This window comes from Cheilinus undulatus, linkage group 2 (assembly GCF_018320785.1).
Source record: "Cheilinus undulatus linkage group 2, ASM1832078v1, whole genome shotgun sequence".
Lineage (NCBI taxonomy): Eukaryota > Metazoa > Chordata > Actinopteri > Labriformes > Labridae > Cheilinus > Cheilinus undulatus.
The window spans coordinates 52825414-52851492 of record NC_054866.1 but is presented as its reverse complement, the minus strand read 5'-3'; the positions used below and the strand labels follow the sequence as shown (position 1 = coordinate 52851492).

Below are 26079 nucleotides of genomic sequence, written 5' to 3'. Positions count from 1 at the left end.
GAGAAGTTGTGTTGTCCAGATATTGAACTGTTGGCAGTTGCCCTTCGGCCATATTATGCTCCAAGGGAGTTCAGTCATACCATAAAAATACTTGTATACATTCTACCCAAGGCAACTGATTTGGTTCCGTGTGATGTTTTGCATGATACTGTTGCTAGGATACAGACTCAACATCCTGAGGCACTTGTAATAATATCAGGAGCTTTCAACCATGTCACCCTCTCCTCTCACCTGACTGGATTTACACAGTTTGTTAACTGCCCTACCGGAGAAAACAAAACCCTAGACCTGCTGTATGCCAATGTCAAAGAAGCTTACAGAGCTACTGCCTTACCACCACTGGGCAGGTCAGATCATAACTTGGTTTATCTGCAGACCTGTTACAAACCTTGTGTGCTGAGGCAGCCTGCAACTAAAGTAAAAATCAGAAGATGGACTCCTCAAGCTAGTGAAGCTCTGAGGGACTGCTTTGAATCAACAGACTGGAATGTGCTGCTGGAAACAGATGAGGACAGTATGAACATTGCCAGACAGGTTGATTGTTTTACTGAGTACATCAACTTCTGTAGACCTGCAAAGACTGTTTGCTGTTTCCCCAATAACAAATCCTGGATCACAAGCGACATAAAGGTAATCCTCAACCAGAAAAAGACAGCTTTTAGAGACGGTGACAAAGAACGTCTCAAAGAAGTGCAACATGAGTTGAAGAGGAGATTGAAGATGGCAAAGCTGGAATACAAAAAGAAGATAGAGAGGAATTTTCAACACAGTAACATCCGTGATGTGTGGAGAGGAATCAGTACCATCTCTGGACACAACAATAAAAAGAAAAGGGAGCCAATAGTGGGTGATGTGGGAAGAGCTGATGAACTCAACCTGTTCTTCAACAGATTTGACACTGTGGACACACCTACTTCCACTGCTGCTCCTCCTTCTTCTCCTCAACATATGGACATCCCCACTATAGCCTCCTTCTCCTTCTCCTACACATGTCTCCACAGCTGCAGCCACTTCCCTTCTAGCACCTGTACCCTTCTCTGTCACAGAGACAGGGGTGAGGTTGGAGCTTGAGAGACTTTGCTCTGGGAAGGCAGCTGGCCCAGATGGTGTGTGTCCAAGGCTGCTTAAAGACTGTGCTGCACAACTGTGTCAACCTCTCCACAGGATCTTCAACCTGAGTCTACAGCTGGGGCAGGTGCCTGCTCTATGGAAAACATCCTGTATTGTACCAGTACCAAAAATCAAATGTCCGGCTGAACTAAATGACTACAGACCTATTGCCCTAACCTCACACATCATGAAAACTCTGGAGCAGCTGCTTCTACGCCTGCTGAGGCTTGAGGTCAAAGACAAACTCGATTCCCTGCAGTTTGCATACAAAGAACACATTGGAGTGGATGATGCCATCCTCTTCATGCTTCACCGTGCCCTGTCTCATCTGGAGGAACCTGGAGTTTATGTGAGAACCATGTTCTTTGATTTTTCAAACGCATTCAACTCCATCCAACCCACCATACTCAAAGACAAGCTCACGGAGATGGGAGTGGATCCTTCCTGTGTTTCTTGGATCACAGATTACCTGACAGGAAGGCCACAGTTTGTTAGGCTTGGAAACTGTGTTTCTGGGACATTAATGAGCAGTACAGGGGCTCCACAAGGGACAGTCCTGGCTCCATTCCTGTTCACACTATATACATCAGACTTCAAATACAGCACTGAGTCCTGCCACATCCAGAAATACTCGGATGACACTGCTATCGTGGCATGTATCAGAAATGGACAAGAAGCCGAATACAGGGATCTGATAAGTGCCTTCAGAGACTGGAGTCACAAAAACTGCCTCCTACTCAACACCTCGAAGACAAAGGAAATGATCATAGATTTCCACAGATCCAAACCCCCTCTTTGGCCAGTGAACACTTGTGGCGTGGATATCGAGGTGGTGACATCGTATAAATATTTAGGTGTACACCTGGATAATAAGTTGGACTGGTCTGAAAACATAGACTTCATCTACAAAAAGGGGCAGAGCTGCCTCTTTTGCCTCAGAAGACTCCGATCAACAGACATCTGCAGTAAGATGCTGCAGATGTTTTATCAGTCTGTGGTGGCAAGTGTTCTGTTTTATGCTGCTGTCTGCTGGGGGTCAGAAGGCAGTGTAAAATGCAAGGATGCAAGGCGTCTGAACAAACTGGTTAAAAAAGCTGGCTCTGTGGTAGGAGTCAAATTGAACTCATTGGAGGATGAGGTGGAGAGACGCGCACTGAGCAAGGTAGAGGGCATCCTGAGAAACATGGATCATCCACTTCATATCTCCCTCAATGAGCAAAGAAACAATGGTGGTGGACGGCTCCTATCCCTGCGCTGCAGGACAGAAAGATTTAGAAAATCTTTCATACCATCAGCTATTAGACTTTATAATTCTACAGTAAACAGATGAGAATACCAGATGATTGAATTTCCCTTCGGGGATAAATAAAGTTCTTGTATTGTATTGTATTGGTTTGGTAATTAGTTCATGTTTTTAGTGTAAAATGTTTTACCAAGTGTGACACCATGAGTGAGGGAGTCGCTGCAGACTAGGCTGTCTGTATACCTATATCTGTTGTTTGATCATTAAGATAGCTGCTCCTCCTCACTGCCTGAGGGCTTGTTAAAATCACTGGACTTGTCTCTTGGCCAGTTCTCATCAGTCTGCCACAATAACATCAAAAATTTGATTTGTTTTAGTAATTCCATTCAAAAATTGAAACTCGTATTTCATAGTCCTTACACACAGATGAATAAAGTTTATTTCCTTTAATTTGGATGATCATGGTGTACAGCTATTGAAAACCCCAAATTCAGTGTCTCAGAAGGTTAGAATATCATGAAGAAGTTCAATATTTTTTGTCACTCATTTCAGAAAGTGAAACCCATGTATTATATAGAGTCATTACACATAGAGTGAAATATTTCAAGCCTTTAATTCTTGAAATTATGATTATGGCTTACAAATAATGAAAATCCAAAATTCAGTGTCTCAGAAAATGAGAATATCATGAAAACGTTCAATATTGCAAAGTCATGGTGTCACACTCTAATCAGCTAATGAACTCCAAACACTTGCAAAGGTTTCCTGAGCCTTTAAATGCTCTCTCAGTCTGGGTCAGTAGGCTACACAATCATGGGGAAGACTGCAGACTTGACAGATGTCCAGAAGACAGCCATTGACACCCTCCACAAGGAGGGTAAGGTCAAAGGTCATTGCTAAATAAGTTGCTTGTTGACACAGTGCTGTATCCAATCATATTGAGAGAAAGTTGAGTGGAAGGAAACAACAGGATAATCCAACAGGATACCCTTAATGTCAAAGAAAACAATCAACATGGCCTTGAATTTGGACTTGCTTTGTGCTGCTTTCTTCATCTTTTTTAGAAGATTTATTGTTGGGATTTTTTGATAGGAGGAGGACAGTAGATAGACCTGGAAATTGGAGAGAGAGTGAGGAGAAAAGGGCCACGGGCCATTTCATTTCATGTCATTTATTTGGATCTCCATTAGCTTTGGCTAGGGCCATTGCTACTCTTCCTGGAGTCCACACCCAACACAATTGTCTTGTCAGTGCAGTACACAATTACATAAAACACACCACACAACAAAGCAACAAAAACAACAACTAAAAACAACTCACAACAATTTACAAAACAAAAACAACATTCATATAGTAGGACCTAGCTCCACTTAACAGTGCCTCCAACATGTGGCTTATAACATCAGATGATCAGTTTTCTAACACTTCTAATGGATCTCTTCTTCACAGGTGCATATTTATTAATGATTTCCCCAAAAAGTTTATTAAAACTTTCTACTGCACCATCAGGATCATGTTTCTCTAGCACACTGTACTAACAAATGTTTCTCACATCTTCAATAAAGTTGTTTACATTGAAGTGTTTATATGATCTTTTAAAGATAATTTTGGGTCCTGCCTTAAGTGCCTTTGTTTTCCTCAGAACTGCTACCAGGTTGTGATCACTACACCCCACTGGTATGGATATTACTTTAGTGCATAGTTCGGCTGAGTTGGTAAAGATGTGATCTATGCGGGTTGAAGTTCTAGACCCATCTCTTTTAACACACACTCTAGTTGACTCAGTTACCATTTGTGTTAGATCACAAGCATCTGTGATTGAGAGAAGCTTATTTTTCAGTGGACAGTCTGTTGCGCTCCAATTTATGTTGAGGTCTCCCAGGAGATACATTTCATAATTCAAGTCACATACTTTGTCGATCATATCACACATTTTATCCAAATAACCAGAATTTGTATTAGGAGGCCTATAGCAACAACTGACTAATAAAGGTTTTAAATGGGGGATATGCACTTGCAGCCATATTACCTCAATCTCATTTGACATGAGGTCCCTCCTTATTTTTACAGGTATGTGATCTTGAATGTAGATAGCGACCCCAACTCCATATTCATTTCTATCCCTTCTATATATACTATATCCATGTATGCTTGCTGTTGAATCAATAAATGTAGAGTCAAGGTGAGTTTCTGAAATCGCTAGAATATGTATGTTTCCCTATGTCAGAATGTTAGTAATATCAATTAATTTATTTCTTAGACTACATATTTTGATATGAGCTACCTTTAATCCCTTCTTAGGTAATTTAACTGAAATCATTATCCAAACCCATTAAAATCATCCAACACATTTATAAACAGAACCATCTGATAAGTGCTACCTCTACAATTAATCATTAGATCATATTTAGGCCCAAACAAAACTTGAGACACTGACAACCACCGACAAGAACAGATCACACACACATACATCCACATTAAACACAAAACACCCTTGCGGTCCCAATGATTGGTGATCATTGAGAACAGTAATAGCAGTGTCCCGCTTTCCTATCACGCCACTTTAACAGCAAAAATGTAATAACTACCATAGTAAAGTAATGAATCAAACTGAGGATCCCCTCTGACCCAGCAATATTCTATAACTCTAGAGTCTTAAAGAGTCTTAAACTAAGGCTTGGCACGACACCGCTCGTCAGTATTATGCGGTCACGTGAGAGAGACCATCCAATCAGCAGCATCTCCCATCACATGACCAAAAATTGTCAACCAAAATAAAGTTCTCGTGGTAGCCTCTGCTGCACTCAGTTCAGTTAATGTAAAAGAAACAAAAGAAAAAGTAAAATTGGTCAACCATGAGAGGCAATAATTACCATATTTAGCATTTAAATTGAAAATGTCTTCACCTCCACTCGTGCTTTTGACTTCACACCAGACTAATTCGGCTCCCAACTCTTAAGAAAGCCTTCCAATTTGTCAGGATCATCAAAGAAGTTGTGTTCATGGCCTTTGGATATTTTCATAGCAGCCGGATAGATCAGAAAAGCGTGGAAACCAGCCTGGCGAGCCTTTTCCATGGCAGCGTGGCAGCGTAGCAGGATATACGTCGGCTCCTGGTTGCCGCACTGTAATCCGCCGTAAAATGGATCTCCTTCCCTTCCATCTTCAGGGGTGAGTCTCTTGCTGCTTTCAAAATACGTGCTCTATCCGTGTATCTGAGACACACAAAAATCAGCACTCTTGGCTTGGAAGTGGTGTTGCATCAGGAGGGTCCAATGCGATGTGCTCACATGATCTCTGCCGGTGCGTCTCTCAGTGTTGGGAACCACAGTGGCAGTTGGTTTGTGAGAAATTGTGTGACATTAGGACCCTCTTTTCCTTCAGGGAGACCATCAACACAGATGTTCCTCCTGCTGCGGTCTTCAAGCTCAGCTAATTTAGCTTCCATTGAAGTTAATGACTTTGATTGTGAACTGAAAGAACGTTCTACTTTTTCTGTGCGCTTTTTCAAAGCTTCGTTGTCTGCTCTCAGTGCTTTAGTTTCCTCCTTGAGGGATGATAGATCTGATTGAAAATAATTAAATCATCGCTCCAGGCAGATGAATCTTTCCTTGGCGACAGCTTCAGCCTTGCTGAGAATGCTTCTCCATTGCAGCTTCAATCAGCTTAATTGCCTCAGTGGAATCCATTGTTGGCATGTGCTCCAAGGTGGATGACTTTGTGCTGTTTTGGGTGTGCCTTGGCATCAAACAAAATGTTCTCAGAAACTTTTCTAGCAGTTGTACCTTTGCCTTAGACAACTGATTGAGTTTAAGAATTAACAACTTGTAGATATTTCAGTAGCTTTTGGGCGTGCGGGGGAGTTCAGGACACACGACTACACCTGGGCAGCCATCTTAGTCCTTCAGTTGCCAGATTCGAAACCGGGCCGCCCACATATATTGGTAGCGCTGTAGACCGCTAGGCCATCTGCACAACAGTAATGGAGCTTTTCAATGCATTGAGTGCTGTCTTTACTTTAGGATCATACTGGAAGATCCAAGTTTCATCAAATGTAATCATTCCTAAAAAAACGGGTTTCCTTTTGTGATTCCGGATCTTTGTGTAGCATGTTTCACAAACATAATCATGTTATACTCCTCTGAAACACTGAAAAAATCTCACACTAGTAAAGAAAAGCCAAATGAAGACTGGTTAATGTACACCATATTGCCAAAAGTATTCACTCACCCATCCAAATAACTGAAATCAGGTGTTCTAATCACTTCCATGGCCACAGGTGTATAAAATCAAGCACCTAGGCATGCAGACTGTTTCTACAAACATTTGTGAAAGAATGGGTCGCTCTCAGGAGCTCAGTGAATTCCAGCGTGATACTGTGATAGGATGCCACCTGTGCAACAAGTCCAGTCATGAAATTTCCTGGCTCCTAAATATTCCACAGTCAACTGTCAGTGGTATTATAACAAATTGGAAGCCATTGGGAACAACAGCAACTCAGCCACGAAGCGGTAGGACATGTAAAATGGTGGAGCGGGGTCAGTAGATGCTGAGGTGCATAGTGTGCAGAGGTTGCCAACTTTCTGCAGTCAATCACTAGTTCATGTGGCTTTTAGATTAGCTCAAGACCAGTGTGTAGAGAGCTTCATGGAATGAGTTTCCATTGCCGAGCAGCTGCATCCAAGCCATACATCACCAAGTGCAATGCAAAGCGTCTGATGCAGTGGTGTAAAGCACGGCGCCACTGGACTCTAGAGCAGTGGAGACGCGTTCTCTGGATTGACGAATCACTCGTCTCCATCTGGCAATCTGATGGACGAGTCTGGGTTTGGTGGTTGCCAGGAGAATGGTACATGTCTGACTGCATTGTGCCAAGTGTAAAGTTTGGTGGAGTGGGGATTATGGTGTGGGCTTGTTTTTCAGGAGCTGGGCTTGGCCTCTTAGTTTGAGTCAAAGGAACTCTGAATGCTTCAGCATACCAAGACATTTTGGACAATTCCATGCTCCCAACTTTGTGGGAACAGTTTGAGGATGGCCCATTCCTGTTCCAACATGACTGTGCACCAGTGCACAAAGCAAGGTCCATAAAGACATGGATGAGAGAGTTTGGTGTGGATGAACTTGACTGGCCTGCACAGGGTCCTGAACTCAACCCCATAGAACACCTTTGGGATGAATTAGAGCAAAGACTGAGAGCTAGGCCTTCTCGTCCAAAATCAGTGTGTGACCTCACAAATGCACTTGTGGAAGAATGGGGAAAAATTCCCATAAACACACTCCTAAACCTTGTGGAAAGCCTTCCCAGAAGAGTTGAAGCTGTTATAGCTGCAAAGGGTGGACCAACGTCATATAAAACCCTACGAATTAAGAATTGGATGTCACTTTAGTTCATATGCCAGTCAATGCAGGTGAGCAAATACTTTTGGCAATGTAGTGTATGTTTAGTCTACACTGCCTTCTCTGCTCAGCAGTGGCTTCTCCTTATCTAGGCTAAATGATGGGCCATGCACCGTTACGCCACCTACTGTTCCAGAATGCATAAAAACACCTTTAATATCGTGGATCTTATCGGTTAAAATTAAATTACTGGTATAATAAAATTATATAAAATACTTGCAATATTATTATTCAGTTATCAGTACTGATAATTAGCATGCTTGAATTTGTTCCAAATGTCTCCACAAATTTCTTTGTGTTTTCTTTTTGATCAGGAGTCAGAAGTTTAAGGACAACTTTGGCACACACTTTTGTCTTGGTCAAATTTTCTGGACTGTCTCTTTGTCAGTGGAGACCATTTCTGCTATCATTCTTATACTGGGTCACTGATTATTTCCAACAGTCTGTTCAATATGTTGAATGTTTTCACGAGTTTCAGTGCTTATTTCTATTCTGACAGATGCAGCGTCTCACTGTAGTGGTCTGCGGCCAGATCAGACCGAGTCATTTTGTACATGCACTCCTGCATAAAGATCATGTTTTTGGGGCTTTTGTTGCCTAAGCTGGGCAGGACAGCTGAAGAGGGGCAGGAACTGTGGGGCCCTGTTGCTTTACACTGAACTAAACTTTGAAAATCAATTTAAAGCTTCAATGCTTGGAATTCATAGTGTGTTATGAATAAATGTATTATTGATTTATTTGATTATATTATTATATTATTTTGGATTCAGATTTTATTTTTCTTGTCTGTTCCATTAAATTATAACTGTTTGGGTGTTGTTGTTGATTCTTTATTTCCAATCAGAAATCAATCCTCATTTTATGAGGAGAATTCAGACCCATATCACTCTGATTAGACCAAGAGAAAAGTAGAAGATATCAGTATATTAAAGTTGTCTTTTGCTTTTCTCTGTCACACATTTGACAAGACAGACCAAAACCCACCAGACCGGATTCTTGTAAACGCTAACATCCTTTGCTGTCGTCATGGATTCACCCCTCCCTGATCTGATGGTTGCAAAAATCCAATCTCAGAGGGATGGAGCCAATCAGAGGTGTGAAGAAAAACAGCAACAATCTTCACAGCAACACATGATGCTGACACTGAGGAGGCAAAACAATGAAATATATTCCAAAACAGTGTGATGCAACTTTACCAAAGAGACCAACAACTTTCACTGTAAACAAAAGAAACTTCAGGTTTTATCTGGTGATGCTGTGTATTTGATCCTGCACATAGATCAAGTGCAGATTTAAGGTTCAATCAGTTTCCAAAGATTCAAGATGATTAATTTGTTGTGTTTCACGCTTACATGAAGGTGAATGATTATAAAAAACACACATTGAGTCCATTGAGAACCTCTGTCACTGGATTTCCCTATTTTACTTTTATCATTTAGGAGTTTGACAGCTGGAATGTTTCCATATGAACAAACAACATGAAGTCCCAGTGTCATTCAGCAGCTCCACACCCTAAACAGGATGTTTGTAATTGTTTCAGACTGTTTCAGGAGCTGTCAGACACAGATAATGGCTGCTTTTGTTGTTCCTTGACATCCTCTTTGTCTCATAAAGTCAGCTGAGAAGAAGCTTCTGTGGCAGCTATAACTGGACTTTTTACTGCAGTAGAAAGAGAATGATTGACATTTCAGGAGCTGTTGTCATTCATTCAGTTATTTGGACCACAGTCATTTTTCATTACTTACTTTCATTTGTAGCTGTTGTCAGGAGTCGCAGAGTTTTCCTTTTGGATGTTGTTTTAAACGTGCTTTATAAATAAAATTTGAGTTGAGTTGAGTTTAATCATTATCAACTCATACTGTCATCCTTAAAAGAACTAGCGTTGATCTTACATCACACTTTCTCATCATCATCATCACATCAGGGTGTAAACTTATGACACTGTGAGCGTGTTAGCATTAAGCTAACACTAGCCAAACTTAGACTGTTAGTCCTGTTACATTTCTGATCAATTAAAAAAACAGGAAACTTGCTAATTATCTGTAGGATTATTTGGTGTTTTTTTATGCAGAGCAAGGCTCTCTGTGTCCTTTTACTATCATGCTAAGCTAAGCTAACTTTGTTTGCTCTGTAGAAAGAACAGTACATGAATAGTACTGTGCAGAACTTTAAGGCATGCTTGGGTCAAAAACTGGGGCTGAAGTGAGGCGTAGATGTGACAAGGAAATCACCTGAGGTCACCACTGGTCAGGTTACTTCCCAATTTTTGTCTCTTTTCATTCACCAAACCCGCTGAAAATACATTTATCAGGTCTGTTTGTCCAGACCCTTGATGTTGATGAGCAATGATAAAACTAAAACTAAAGGGTTTAATCTAATTAACTCACCTCTATTGGCAGATTGACTTTAAAGAAAGTATTAAAAGTCCTTATTAGAATTGTCCGGCTCCAGTTTGGAGGCCAGTCAGTCTGCATGGATTTAGCCAGATTTGGGCCCGACTGCGTCGTCATAGCTCATCATCACTAGGCCATGATTCTAGCATTAAGAAAGACAAACGTTCTCAGTGTGATATAATCAATGATGCGTTCATGAATCAACAAGACAGGCATTTCAGAATTTTCTAGCATCTTCAACAGCATATTAGGGCCTCTCTAAAAGATTAGAAAGATATATGTGGATCCAGTACTGACCAACAGGAGAGCTTCTGCTCCTGTCTTTGTGTGGTCATTCACCACAGTGATGCTATACGATTCCCACATCCCTCCAGGTATCTGCTAGCATACAGCAGAGCTAACTAGGTTTCCTTTCTTGACACTCATACCTCAAGCTTTCTCTGAAGGATACCTAGTCCATATCATCGTCTTCTTCATACAAAAGGATGAGTCCATGGTTGTTTCTTCTTTGCTGTTTTTCAGGACTGCTAGTGTGGCCTTTCCTATCTTGGTCTGTTGCTGCTGTGCTATAGTGGACAGGAGGCAGAATGAATGGAGCACTTGGTCTGGTTTATTCTGCAAACATGGGACAGCACACACACAACCACAGTTGTGAGAATTAACAGCAAGTCGCTCAGACGTCTGTTCCCGCTCAGACCACAGCATAAGATCGTTTGCTACTGCAATCGTTTGCTCGAGCACCGACCTCACTGACCCCTCCTGTGTGTGTGTGTGTGTCTGTGACTCTTAACAGGTTTCTTAATACAAAGAGTGATTATTTTTTATAGATTCTATTCTGTTATTGGATACAGCGAAGGAGAGATCAGAGACAGACAAACGATATTGGCTGTCTAATCTTCAACAGAAAAATGTAAAGTAGGTGGTCAGAATACTTGTTTTGTTAAATTCTCCCCTGGTAACTATGGTTACTATTCACACCAATAAAACATCTTGAACTGGACTGTTAATTGACATAAATTTCAAACAAGTTAACCTGTTAACCAGTTCAGATGAAAGTAACAGTCCTTGGAAATTAAGCTTTAATAAAAAAAAAGATTTCTATTGTTACAATGTGCATTTTATGTTTTCTTTCTTACAGAGTGAAAGAAGACATGAATGCAAAATAGAGCAAAATCTCTAAACTGACCAGAACATGAAATCACAATGTTTTAACCTGTAGAGTCCTGTCTGAAACAGCTACTGCATCATTCTGACTAAAGGCTCCTCAGCTAACAACTATTCATTCAAAAGTCAAAATGGAGCTCAGGGCAAAACCTGAACCAGCAACTGATCAATGGACTCTCCTGGAGTTTATTCTGGTTGGTCTGCTGGCTCCGACGCTCCTGTACAGCTGTGGCATCACCTTGTTCTGCATCAGAGAGTGAATGTAACAACTATTAGTCCAAGTGTCTTTAACATCTTCATCTGTTTGTCTGTCAAGCTCCATAAAAATGCCCCTCCTTTAAATCATCTTAGATTACAGAAGGAAAGAAACCATGGATCTACCATGTTGATTTTTTTCACTGAAAAATATTAATTATATTTTAAATTTATACACAATTTTACACACAGTAGAACATAAACAACATACCAGATGTTAAGACTGAGGCAAAATGAAGTTTCTGAATGATGATTTTATTTATTGAGGGGAAAAAAAAGAAATCCAAACCAACTTTTCACTTGTTGCCACCCTGGCTATTGTATCAATTCTTTCAGAGTCTTCCTGCATAAAAGCAACAGCACTGATTCTTACTGTAACCTCTTTCAACAGAATAGCACCTCATATCAGAGCCTGTAAGCTAGTGTGCCATTCAACCTAACAGGGACTATTTTTCTGTGTTACAGAGCAGTAAAAGTCATCCTTAAAACTTCATGTATGTGGAAATGAGGAAAGCTCCAACACAAAGGGATCCAGACTTTGACATGATGTGCTACGGGCCGCTGAATGACCCCACCTCAAACCAAATCCCTCCACTGGTGGCTTAATACTGATCAAAATGACAAGAAAAAACATGGACATGTCAGGAATGACCATGCTGTAAACCTCTTCTTCATGTCATGAAGTCAGAAAGGATGCACTGCTGTAGATCAACAGCAGAGGGAGACAAAGATCACTCGAATGTTCTCTGTTGCAGCACGTCTGCTTTCATGTCTGCAAAATGATATTATCCTTTATGTGGTGCATTAACATGTACAGTTTGTTATTCTGATACTAATTCTGTTTATTCTGGGACCAGCATTATAATTGTGTGGTCTTTAGTTATGCTCATAGTTTTAGAACATTTTAAATCACTGTTAAAAACTTATCTTTTCTCGTTGGCTTTCAATTCAGGATGAGATTATTTTATCCCAACAGATTTTAGATTTTAGATGTTACTGTAACTTTTACTGTAACTGTATAATCTATTTTTTTTTATTATTTCACTATTTAATAGTGATGTATTCTTGTTTAATGTTTTGCTTTTATACTGTGAAGCACTTTGGTCAACTGTGGTTGTTTTAAATGTGCTATATAAATAAAATTGAATTGAATTGAATTTTGTGTATGTTTTTATTTATTTTCTGTGTGAATGCCTTCATTTCAGACGGCCAAATGCTGCAGAAAAATCATTTTGGTTCAGGCAGATATTGGTGAGTTTCTCCCTTTGAACTCCAGATAGGTTCAGTTATTCAAGTTGATTTAAACATTTTGACCTTGAGATGAAGATGGCCCAGGGGCCACTGTATCTTTTATGTTGACAGTTACATTGGGTCCACGTTTACCCTGTCACTGGTTTATCCCTCCGACCCAAGACAGTAAAAGTGTTAATGAAGAGAGACAGATGGGTGATAACTACAGTGAAGTGAGGGTCTGATTTTGGGCTCGGTTTACAGTATGTTGGCATCACAGGAGTTAGGCTGCAGTATCTTCAGAGATATGATGAGTTTGACTGACTTCCTAAACCAAGGATAGAAAAATGCATAAATCAAAGGGTTCAGACAGGAGTTAAAATAAAACAAACATACAACAACAGCAGAATGTGAAGCATTAAACAGGTTATCTTTACCTGAGAGTAAGAGACAAAAACCAGGGATGGTACACAACAAGAACACAACCACAACACCACCAAGAGCCCTGGCTGCTTTCATTTCACTTTTTCTAACAGTTTGGACTCTAGACTGCTGGAGTTTCACAGTGATACTGATATGAGAGTGCATGGCCTGAGCCTGAGATAAAACCACCACAAATACCCTCATGTACAGAACAACAATAACAGAGATAGGGAGAAGAAAGGTGCAAATTAGATCTGCAATGGCACTGATGTCATCACCAGAAAATACACACTCTCCAACACAAGCATGATGCCTGCCTGGGTTCTGGAGGTTTTCCATATTTTTCAGACTTTGGCAGATGATCGAGAATATCCAATAGACATAAATGTAGAACTGAACTCTCTTTGGTGTCAGTTTTGAGGAGTATTGTAAAGGCTGGCAAATGGCCACATAGCGATCATAAGAAATGAACATTACAGTCCCTGTTGAAACATTAGTGATGATTAAAGATAAATACTGATAAAGAGCACAAACAAAGTCACCAGATAACCAGCAGCCCTCTATGAGCATGAGCTGGAAGAACATGAGGAAGCCCACACATAAATCTGCTACAGCCAGAGAGAGGAGGAAGAGGCAGGTCGGAGTTTGGAGTTTCCTGCAGAGGAAAAAGGAAACACATTTTCTTTGCTGTCAGTGAGGTGAAAGTAGAAAGATCATGAAGAACATCACTGGTTATCATAGAATATATCAGATCAATAAAAACGTCCTGTAACAACCAAACAGTTGACATAATCAGAATGATGTTTCTGTACTTGAAGTGAGAGATGGAGATGATGACCAGCAGGTTCAGACAGATAGTAAGCAGTGTGATGGAGGACAGCAGGAAATAAGCAAACATGGTCTCAGAGTGAGTTTGGTGTTTTGCCTTCCTGCAGGAGGTGTTGAGCAGTTGTGGAAAGCATAATTCAGTTTCCAGATTCTCCATCACTTAGGACAGAGGAGTCTGCTCATCTGAGAACTGACTACCTGTGCTCTCAGTCATAACCCTGCCTTATCTTCATCCTCCCTGATCTTCCCTCCTGGGGAGGCAGCCTCAGACTTTCTCTCTGTAGAGTCTCCTTTCTCTTTGACGAAAGTCAGTGTGGTAAAAGTTTTCCAAAAGCTCTTGAGGGAATTTGAAGGTACAGAGCATCTCAATAAACTAGATTATTATGGCCATCCAGGAAGCAGTCACCTGGAGCAGGGACTTCTGGGATTGCTTTGTGCTAAAGAATCTGTTCTTCTACTGCTCCATAATGTTCATGTTTCATTGCAAAGTTGATAATTCTGCATGGTTTGGTTATTAGTTCATGTGTTTAGTGTAAAATGTTTTACCAAGTGTGACACCATGAGTGAGGGGGTCATTGCTGCAGACTAGGCTGTCTGTATGTGTCTTTAGTTATCTATGCTCACTGCATAAAGTCTTATTACACTCATTGGTCTTGACTCAGAGCCAATTGCCATCATGCATTGCCACAATATAATCAAAAATTTGATTTATTTCAGTAATTCCATCCAAAAATGAAATACATATTTCATAGATTCATTACACGCAGATGGATAAAGTTTATTTCCTTTAATTTCGATGATCATGGCTTACAGCTGATGAAAACCCCGAATTCAGTGTCTCAGATTAGAATATCATAAAAAGTTCAATATTTTTTGTCACTCATTTCACAAGGTAAGCCCATGTATTATAAAGAGTCATTACACACAGAGTGAAATATTTCAAGCTTTTATTTCTTGAAATGTTGATGATTATGGCTTACAGATAAGGAAAACCCAAAATTCAGTGTCTCAGAAAATAAGAATATTGTGAAAAAGTTCAATATTTGAAAGTCATGGTGTCACACTCTAATCAGCTAATGAACTCCAAACACCTGCAAAGGTTTCCTGAGCCTTTAAATGCTCTCTCAGTCTGGGTCAGTAGGCTACACAATCATGGGGAAGACTGCAGACTTGACAGATGTCCAGAAGACAGTCATTGACACCCTCCACAAGGAGGTAAGCCACAAAAGGTCACTGCTAAAGAAACTGCTTCTTGACACAGTGCTGTATCCAAGCATATTCATAACAAGTTGAGTGGAAGGAACAAGTGTGGTAGGAAAAGGTGCACCAGCATAAGGGATAACTGCAGCCTCGAGAGGATTGTCAAGAAAAATCCATTCAAGAATTGGGGGAGCTTCACAAGAAGTGGACTGAGGCTGGAGTCAGTGCATCCAGAGCCACTACGCACAGACCAGTCCTAGACATGGGCTAAAAATGTGGCAGTCCTCGTGTCGAGCTACTATTGCATCGGCATTGTTCTTGCTATGCACTTATTTCTGTGATGGTTATGTTATTGTAAAATAAGAGGTGTAGGTTTAAATAAGCTTCTGCCTACGCCCTTTCAGTTAGCTTGGAAATTTAGAAATTTCACTTTGATCTTGTAAATTGCTTTATTTGTTGCAAGTGAACCGAAAGAAATTTCTTTCAATTATTCTTTCATTCATTCACTTTTTCTGTCAGTTTTTCTACAACCTGGTTGTAATAGTGCCGATTCACCATAAACCCTTCTGGAACCCACTCCTCCAACAGGATACCCTTAAAGGTGCAGTGTGTAAAACTGAATATCAACATCTAGAAGTGGGTTCTAGATTGCAGGTTGAATTTAATGTGTATCTGTAATGTGAATACAATACAATACAAAAACTTTATTTATCCTTTTTTCCTCTATGTTACCATGGAAACATGTAAAAATCCGAGATGGCGGCCTCCGTGGAGGGAACCCCTCCAATGTATGAATTAAAGATTTATTCTGAGTTGTTTTTTCAAAATAGCTATTTTTGAATTTAGATGACTAAACACTTATTTAGATAAGTTAGACCATGTTATAAATGTTTTGCTTTATTTTACCAAGTTTGTTGAGCTAAATGCTACTAGGCTAAATATTACACACTGCACCTTTAATGTCAAAGAAAACCATCAACATGGCCTTGAATTTACACTTGCTTTGTGCTGCATTCTTCATCCTTGGTGGTAATGGTGTTTTTCTTTTTTTCAAAGATTTTTTTGTGCTTTTATTTGATAGGAGGAGGACAGTGGATAAAGCCAGAAATGGGAGAGAGAGCAGGGAGAACCATGCGGCAGAGCCACAGGCCAGATTCGAAACCGGGCCGCCCGCGTACATGGGTAGCGCTGTAGGCCGCTAGGCCATCTGTGCACTGGTAATGGTGTTTTTCAATGCATTGACCGCTGTCTTGACTCAGGATCATACTGGAAGATCCAAGTTTCATCAAATGTAATCATTCCTAAGAAATGGGTTTCCTTTTGTGATTCGGGATCTTTGTGTAGCATGTTTCACAAACATAATCATGTTATGCTCCTCTGAAATACTAAAAAAAATCTCACACTAGTAAAGAAAAAACAACTAAAGACTGGTTAAGGTACACCATATTGCCAAAAGTAATCACTCACCCATCCAAATAATTGAAATCAGGTGTTCCAATCACTCCCATGGCCACAGGTGTATAAAATCAAGCACCTAGGCATGCAGACTGTTTCTACAAACATTTGTGAAAGAATGGCTCGCTCTCAGGAGCTCAGTGAATTCCAGCGTGGTACTGTGATAGGATGCCACCTGTGCAACAAGTCCAGTCATGAAATCTCCTGGCTCCTAAATATTCCACAGTCAACTGTCAGTGGTATTATAACAAAGTAAGAGTGATTGGGAATGAAAGCAACTCAGCCACCAAGTGGTAGGCCCTGTAACATGACAGAGCGGGGTCAGTGGATGCTGAGGCGCATAGTGCGCAGAGGTCGCCAACTTTCTGCAGAGTCAATTGCTACAGACCTCCAAACTTCATGTGGCCTTCAGATTAGCTCAAGACCAGTGTGTAGAGAGCTTCATGGAATGGGTTTCCATTGCCGAGCAGCTGCATCCAAGCCATACATCACCGAGTGCAATGCAAAGCGTCTGATGCAGTGGTGTAAAGCACGGCGCCACTGGACTCTAGAGCAGTGGAGACGCGTTCTCTGGATTGACGAATCACTCGTCTCCATCTGGCAATCTGATAGACAAGTCTGGGTTTGGTGGTTGCCAGGAGAACGGTACTTGTCTGACTGCATTGTGCCAAGTGTAAAATTTGGTGGAGCGGGGATTATGGTGTGGGCTTGTTTTTCAGGAGCTGGGCTTGGCCCCTTAGTTCCAGTGAAAGGAACTCTGAATGCTTCAGCATACCAAGAGATTTTGGACAAATCCATGCTCCCAACCTTTTGGGAACAGTTTGGGGATGGCCCATTCCTGTTCCAACATGACTATGCACCAGTGCACAAAGCAAGGTCCATAAAGACATGGATGAGAGAGTTTGGTGTGGATGAACTTGACTGGCCTGCACAGGGTCCTGACCTCAACCTGATAGAACACCTTTGGGATGAATTAGGGCAAAGACTGAGAGCCAGGCCTTCGTCCAACATCAGTATGTGACCTCACAAATGCACTTGTGGAAGAATGGGGAAAAATTCCCATAAACACACTCCTAAACCTTGTGGAAAGCCTTCCCAGAAGAGTTGAAGCTGTTATAGCTGCAAAGGGTGGACCAACGTCATATAAAACCCTACGAATTAAGAATTGGATGTCACTTTAGTTCATATGCCAGTCAATGCAGGTGAGCAAATACTTTTGGCAATGTAGTGTATGTTTAGTCTACACTGCCTTCTCTGCTCAGCAGTGGCTTCTCCTTATCTAGGCTAAATGATGGGCCATGCACGCACGCCACCTACTGTTCCAGAATGCATAAAAACACCTTTAATATCGTGGATCTTATCGGTTAAAATTAAATTACTGGTATAATAAAATTATATAAAATACTTGCAATATTATTATTCAGTTATCAGTACTGATAATTAGCATGCTTGAATTTGTTCCAAATGTCTCCACAAATTTCTTTGTGTTTTCTTTTGATCAGGAGTCAGAAGTTTAAGGACAACTTTGGCACACACTTTTGTCTTGGTCAAATTTTCTGGACTGTCTCTTTGTCAGTGGAGACCATTTCTGCTATCATTCTTATACTGGGTCACTGATTATTTCCAACAGTCTGTTCAATATGTTGAATGTTTTCACGAGTTTCAGTGCTTATTTCTATTCTGACAGATGCAGCGTCTCACTGTAGTGGTCTGCGGCCAGATCAGACCGAGTCATTTTGTACATGCACTCCTGCATAAAGATCATGTTTTTGGGGCTTTTGTTGCCTAAGCTGGGCAGGACAGCTGAAGAGGGGCAGGAACTGTGGGGCCCTGTTGCTTTACACTGAACTAAACTTTGAAAATCAATTTAAAGCTTCAATGCTTGGAATTCATAGTGTGTTATGAATAAATGTATTATTGATTTATTTGATTATATTATTATATTATTTTGGATTCAGATTTTATTTTTCTTGTCTGTTCCATTAAATTATAACTGTTTGGGTGTTGTTGTTGATTCTTTATTTCCAATCAGAAATCAATCCTCATTTTATGAGGAGAATTCAGACCCATATCACTCTGATTAGACCAAGAGAAAAGTAGAAGATATCAGTATATTAAAGTTGTCTTTTGCTTTTCTCTGTCACACATTTGACAAGACAGACCAAAACCCACCAGACCGGATTCTTGTAAACGCTAACATCCTTTGCTGTCGTCATGGATTCACCCCTCCCTGATCTGATGGTTGCAAAAATCCAATCTCAGAGGGATGGAGCCAATCAGAGGTGTGAAGAAAAACAGCAACAATCTTCACAGCAACACATGATGCTGACACTGAGGAGGCAAAACAATGAAATATATTCCAAAACAGTGTGATGCAACTTTACCAAAGAGACCAACAACTTTCACTGTAAACAAAAGAAACTTCAGGTTTTATCTGGTGATGCTGTGTATTTGATCCTGCACATAGATCAAGTGCAGATTTAAGGTTCAATCAGTTTCCAAAGATTCAAGATGATTAATTTGTTGTGTTTCACGCTTACATGAAGGTGAATGATTATAAAAAACACACATTGAGTCCATTGAGAACCTCTGTCACTGGATTTCCCTATTTTACTTTTATCATTTAGGAGTTTGACAGCTGGAATGTTTCCATATGAACAAACAACATGAAGTCCCAGTGTCATTCAGCAGCTCCACACCCTAAACAGGATGTTTGTAATTGTTTCAGACTGTTTCAGGAGCTGTCAGACACAGATAATGGCTGCTTTTGTTGTTCCTTGACATCCTCTTTGTCTCATAAAGTCAGCTGAGAAGAAGCTTCTGTGGCAGCTATAACTGGACTTTTTACTGCAGTAGAAAGAGAATGATTGACATTTCAGGAGCTGTTGTCATTCATTCAGTTATTTGGACCACAGTCATTTTTCATTACTTACTTTCATTTGTAGCTGTTGTCAGGAGTCGCAGAGTTTTCCTTTTGGATGTTGTTTTAAACGTGCTTTATAAATAAAATTTGAGTTGAGTTGAGTTTAATCATTATCAACTCATACTGTCATCCTTAAAAGAACTAGCGTTGATCTTACATCACACTTTCTCATCATCATCATCACATCAGGGTGTAAACTTATGACACTGTGAGCGTGTTAGCATTAAGCTAACACTAGCCAAACTTAGACTGTTAGTCCTGTTACATTTCTGATCAATTAAAAACAGGAAACTTGCTAATTATCTGTAGGATTATTTGGTGTTTTTTTATGCAGAGCAAGGCTCTCTGTGTCCTTTTACTATCATGCTAAGCTAAGCTAACTTTGTTTGCTCTGTAGAAAGAACAGTACATGAATAGTACTGTGCAGAACTTTAAGGCATGCTTGGGTCAAAAACTGGGGCTGAAGTGAGGCGTAGATGTGACAAGGAAATCACCTGAGGTCACCACTGGTCAGGTTACTTCCCAATTTTTGTCTCTTTTCATTCACCAAACCCGCTGAAAATACATTTATCAGGTCTGTTTGTCCAGACCCTTGATGTTGATGAGCAATGATAAAACTAAAACTAAAGGGTTTAATCTAATTAACTCACCTCTATTGGCAGATTGACTTTAAAGAAAGTATTAAAAGTCCTTATTAGAATTGTCCGGCTCCAGTTTGGAGGCCAGTCAGTCTGCATGGATTTAGCCAGATTTGGGCCCGACTGCGTCGTCATAGCTCATCATCACTAGGCCATGATTCTAGCATTAAGAAAGACAAACGTTCTCAGTGTGATATAATCAATGATGCGTTCATGAATCAACAAGACAGGCATTTCAGAATTTTCTAGCATCTTCAACAGCATATTAGGGCCTCTCTAAAAGATTAGAAAGATATATGTGGATCCAGTACTGACCAACAGGAGAGCTTCTGCTCCCTGTCTTTGTGTGGTCATTCACCACAGTGATGCTATACGATTCCCCACATCCCTCCAGGTATCTGCTAGCATACAGCAGAGCTAACTAGGTTTCCTTTCTTGACACTCATACCTCAAGCTTTCTCTGAAGGATACCTAGTCCATATCATCGTCTTCTTCATACAAAAGGATGAGTCCATGGTTGTTTCTTCTTTGCTGTTTTTCAGGACTGCTAGTGTGGCCTTTCCTATCTTGGTCTGTTGCTGCTGTGCTATAGTGGACAGGAGGCAGAATGAATGGAGCACTTGGTCTGGTTTATTCTGCAAACATGGGACAGCACACACACAACCACAGTTGTGAGAATTAACAGCAAGTCGCTCAGACGTCTGTTCCCGCTCAGACCACAGCATAAGATCGTTTGCTACTGCAATCGTTTGCTCGAGCACCGACCTCACTGACCCCTCCTGTGTGTGTGTGTGTGTCTGTGACTCTTAACAGGTTTCTTAATACAAAGAGTGATTATTTTTTATAGATTCTATTCTGTTATTGGATACAGCGAAGGAGAGATCAGAGACAGACAAACGATATTGGCTGTCTAATCTTCAACAGAAAAATGTAAAGTAGGTGGTCAGAATACTTGTTTTGTTAAATTCTCCCCTGGTAACTATGGTTACTATTCACACCAATAAAACATCTTGAACTGGACTGTTAATTGACATAAATTTCAAACAAGTTAACCTGTTAACCAGTTCAGATGAAAGTAACAGTCCTTGGAAATTAAGCTTTAATAAAAAAAAAGATTTCTATTGTTACAATGTGCATTTTATGTTTTCTTTCTTACAGAGTGAAAGAAGACATGAATGCAAAATAAACAAAATCTCTAAACTGACCAGAACATGAAATCACAATGTTTTAACCTGTAGAGTCCTGTCTGAAACAGCTACTGCATCATTCTGACTAAAGGCTCCTCAGCTAACAACTATTCATTCAAAAGTCAAAATGGAGCTCAGGGCAAAACCTGAACCAGCAACTGATCAATGGACTCTCCTGGAGTTTATTCTGGTTGGTCTGCTGGCTCCGACGCTCCTGTACAGCTGTGGCATCACCTTGTTCTGCATCAGAGAGTGAATGTAACAACTATTAGTCCAAGTGTCTTTAACATCTTCATCTGTTTGTCTGTCAAGCTCCATAAAAATGCCCTCCTTTAAATCATCTTAGATTACAGAAGGAAAGAAACCATGGATCTACCATGTTGATTTTTTTCACTGAAAAATATTAATTATATTTTAAATTTATACACAATTTTACACACAGTAGAACATAAACAACATACCAGATGTTAAGACTGAGGCAAAATGAAGTTTCTGAATGATGATTTTATTTATTGAGGGGAAAAAAAAGAAATCCAAACCAACTTTTTCACTTGTTGCCACCCTGGCTATTGTATCAATTCTTTCAGAGTCTTCCTGCATAAAAGCAACAGCACTGATTCTTACTGTAACCTCTTTCAACAGAATAGCACCTCATATCAGAGCCTGTAAGCTAGTGTGCCATTCAACCTAACAGGGACTATTTTTCTGTGTTACAGAGCAGTAAAAGTCATCCTTAAAACTTCATGTATGTGGAAATGAGGAAAGCTCCAACACAAAGGGATCCAGACTTTGACATGATGTGCTACGGGCCGCTGAATGACCCCACCTCAAACCAAATCCCTCCACTGGTGGCTTAATACTGATCAAAATGACAAGAAAAAACATGGACATGTCAGGAATGACCATGCTGTAAACCTCTTCTTCATGTCATGAAGTCAGAAAGGATGCACTGCTGTAGATCAACAGCAGAGGGAGACAAAGATCACTCGAATGTTCTCTGTTGCAGCACGTCTGCTTTCATGTCTGCAAAATGATATTATCCTTTATGTGGTGCATTAACATGTACAGTTTGTTATTCTGATACTAATTCTGTTTATTCTGGGACCAGCATTATAATTGTGTGGTCTTTAGTTATGTTCATAGTTTTAGAACATTTTAAATCACTGTTAAAAACGTATCTTTTCTCGTTGGCTTTCAATTCAGGATGAGATTATTTTATCCCAACAGATTTTAGATTTTAGATGTTACTGTAACTTTTACTGTAACTGTATAATCTATTTTTATTATTTCACTATTTAATAGTGATGTATTCTTGTTTAATGTTTTGCTTTTATACTGTGAAGCACTTTGGTCAACTGTGGTTGTTTTAAATGTGCTATATAAATAAAATTGAATTGAATTGAATTTTGTGTATGTTTTTATTTATTTTCTGTGTGAATGCCTTCATTTCAGATGGCCAAATGCTGCAGAAAAATCATTTTGGTTCAGGCAGATATTGGTGAGTTTCTCCCTTTGAACTCCAGATAGGTTCAGTTATTCAAGTTGATTTTAACATTTTGACCTTTAGATGAAGATGGCACAGGGGCCACTGTATCTTTTATGTTGACAGTTACATTGGGTCCACGTTTACCCTGTCACTGGTTTATCCCTCCGACCCAAGACAGTAAAAGTGTTAATGAAGAGAGACAGATGGGTGATAACTACAGTGGAGTGAGGGTCTGATTTTGGGCTCAGTTTACAGTATGTTGGCATCACAGGAGTCAGGCTGCAGTATCTTCAGAGATACGATGAGTTTGACTGACTTCCTAAACCAGGGATAGAAAAATGCATAAATCAAAGGGTTCAGACAGGAGTTAAAATAAAACAAACATATAACAAAAGCAGAATGTGAAGCATTAAACAGGATATCTTTACCTGAGAGTAAGAGACAAAAACCAGGGATGGTACACAACAAGAAGACGACTACAACACCACCAAGAGCCCTGGCTGCTTTCATTTCACTTTTTCTAACAGTTTGGACTCTAGACTGCTGGAGTTTCACAGTGATACTGATATGAGAGCGCATGGCCTGAGCCTGAGATAAAACCACCACAAATACCCTCATGTACAGAACAACAATAACAGAGATAGGGAGAAGAAAGGTGCAAATTAGATCTGCAATGGCACTGATGTCATCACCAGAAAATAAACACTCTCCAACACAAGCATGATGCCTGCCTGGGTTCTGGAGGTTTTCCATATTTTTCAGACTTTGGAAGATGGTAGAGAATATCCAATAGAGATAAATATAGAACTGAACTCTCTTTGGTGTCAGTTTTGAGGAGTATTGTAAAGGCTGGCAAATGGCCACATAGCGATCATAAGAAATAAACATTACAGTCCCTGTTGAAACATTAGTGATGATTAAAGATAAATACTGATAAAGAGCACAAACAAAGTCACCAAATAACCAGCAGCCCTCTATGAGCATGAGCTGGAAGAACATGAGGAAGCCCACACATAAATCTGCTACAGCCAGAGAGAGGAGGAAGAGGCAGGTCGGAGTTTGGAGCTTCCTGCAGAGGAAAAAGGAAACACATTTTCTTTGCTGTCAGTGAGGTGAAAGTAGAAAGAGCATGAAGAACATCACTGGTTATAATAGAATATATCAGATCAATAAAAACATCCTGTAACAACCAAACAGTTGACATAATCAGAATGATGTTTCTGTACTTGAAGTGAGAGATGGAGATGATGACCAGCAGGTTCAGACAGATAGTAAGCAGTGAGATGGAGGACAGCAGGAAATAAGCAAACATGGTCTCAGAGTGAGTTTGGCGTTTTGTCCTCCTGCAGGAGGTGTTGAGCAGTTGTGGAAAGCATAATTCAGTTTCCAGATTCTCCATCACTTAGGACAGAGGAGTCTGCTCATCTGAGAGCTGACTACCTGTACTCTCAGTCATAACCCTGCCTTATCTTCATCCTCCCTGATCTTCCCTCCTGGGGAGGCAGCCTCAGACTTTCTCTCTGTAGAGTCTCCTTTCTCTTTGACGAAAGTCAGTGTGGTAAAAGTTTTCCAAAAGCTCTTGAGGGAATTTGAAGGTACAGAGCATCTCAATAAACTAGATTATTATGGCCATCCAGGAAGCAGTCACCTGGAGCAGGGACTTCTGGGATTGCTTTGTGCTAAAGAATCTGTTCTTCTACTGCTCCATAATGTTCATGTTTCATTGCAAAGTTGATAATTCTGCATGGTTTGGTTATTAGTTCATGTGTTTAGCATAAAATGTTTTACCAAGTGTGACACCATGAGTAAGGGGGTCATTGCTGCAGACTAGGCTGTCTGTATGTGTCTTTAGTTATCTATGCTCACTGCATAAAGTCTTATTACACTCATTGGTTTTGACTCAGAGCCAATTGCCATCATGCATTGCCACAATATAATCAAAAATTTGATTTATCTCAGTAATTCCATTCCAAAAATGAAATACATATTTCATAGATTCATTACACGCAGATGGATAAAGTTTATTTCCTTTAATTTCGATGATCATGGCTTACAGCTGATGAAAACCCCGAATTCAGTGTCTCAGATTAGAATATCATAAAAAGTTCAATATTTTTTGTCACTCATTTCACAAGGTAAGCCCATGTATTATAAAGAGTCATTACACACAGAGTGAAATATTTCAAGCTTTTATTTCTTGAAATGTTGATGATTATGGCTTACAGATAAGGAAAACCAAAATTCAGTGTCTCAGAAAATAAGAATATTGTGAAAAAGTTCAATATTTGAAAGTCATGGTGTCACACTCTAATCAGCTAATGAACTCCAAACACCTGCAAAGGTTTCCTGAGCCTTTAAATGCTCTCTCAGTCTGGGTCAGTAGGCTACACAATCATGGGGAAGACTGCAGACTTGACAGATGTCCAGAAGACAGTCATTGACACCCTCCACAAGGAGGTAAGCCACAAAAGGTCACTGCTAAAGAAACTGCTTCTTGACACAGTGCTGTATCCAAGCATATTCATAACAAGTTGAGTGGAAGGAACAAGTGTGGTAGGAAAAGGTGCACCAGCATAAGGGATAACTGCAGCCTCGAGAGGATTGTCAAGAAAAATCCATTCAAGAATTGGGGGAGCTTCACAAGAAGTGGACTGAGGCTGGAGTCAGTGCATCCAGAGCCACTACGCACAGACCAGTCCTAGACATGGGCTAAAAATGTGGCAGTCCTCGTGTCGAGCTACTATTGCATCAGCATTGTTCTTGCTATGCACTTATTTCTGTGATGGTTATGTTATTGTAAAATAAGAGGTGTAGGTTTAAATAAGCTTCTGCCTACACCCTTTCAGTTAGCTTGGAAATTTAGAAATTTCACTTTGATCTTGTAAATTGCTTTATTTGTTGCAAGTGAACCGAAAGAAATTTCTTTCAATTATTCTTTCATTCATTCACTTTTTCTGTCAGTTTTTCTACAACCTGGTTGTAATAGTGCCGATTCACCATAAACCCTTCTGGAACCCACTCCTCCAACAGGATACCCTTAAAGGTGCAGTGTGTAAAACTGAATATCAACATCTAGAAGTGGGTTCTAGATTGCAGGTTGAATTTAATGTGTATCTGTAATGTGAATACAATACAATACAAAAACTT

General features: G+C 40.1%; 2 protein-coding genes across 2 annotated transcripts; both read right to left on the bottom strand.

Annotated features, from left to right (window-relative positions):
- Positions 1-13050: 13050 nt before the first annotated feature.
- LOC121517210 (trace amine-associated receptor 13c-like) lies at positions 13051-14200 on the bottom strand. The gene is made up of 2 exons (XM_041798807.1): positions 14028-14200; positions 13051-13870 (listed from the first exon to the last, which is right to left on the bottom strand). Exons 1-2 carry the CDS (start codon positions 14198-14200, stop codon positions 13051-13053), a joined length of 993 nt encoding a protein of 330 aa, XP_041654741.1.
- An 8981-nt stretch (positions 14201-23181) lies between these two features.
- Positions 23182-24331, bottom strand: LOC121518373 (trace amine-associated receptor 13c-like). Its single transcript, XM_041800646.1, has 2 exons — positions 24159-24331; positions 23182-24001 (listed from the first exon to the last, which is right to left on the bottom strand). The coding sequence occupies exons 1-2, from the start codon at positions 24329-24331 to the stop codon at positions 23182-23184; spliced, it is 993 nt and encodes a 330-aa protein (XP_041656580.1).
- Between the last annotated feature and the right edge of the window lie 1748 nt (positions 24332-26079).

Coding starts and splice junctions, on each gene's coding strand:
- LOC121517210 (XM_041798807.1), bottom strand. CDS start 14,200: ATGGAGAATCTGGAAACTGAATTATGCTTTCCACAACTGCTCAACACC. Junction 13,871..14,027: donor ATCTCCATCTCTCACTTCAA/GTACAGAAACAT, acceptor TTTCCTCTGCAG/GAAACTCCAAACTCCGACCT.
- LOC121518373 (XM_041800646.1), bottom strand. CDS start 24,331: ATGGAGAATCTGGAAACTGAATTATGCTTTCCACAACTGCTCAACACC. Junction 24,002..24,158: donor ATCTCCATCTCTCACTTCAA/GTACAGAAACAT, acceptor TTTCCTCTGCAG/GAAGCTCCAAACTCCGACCT.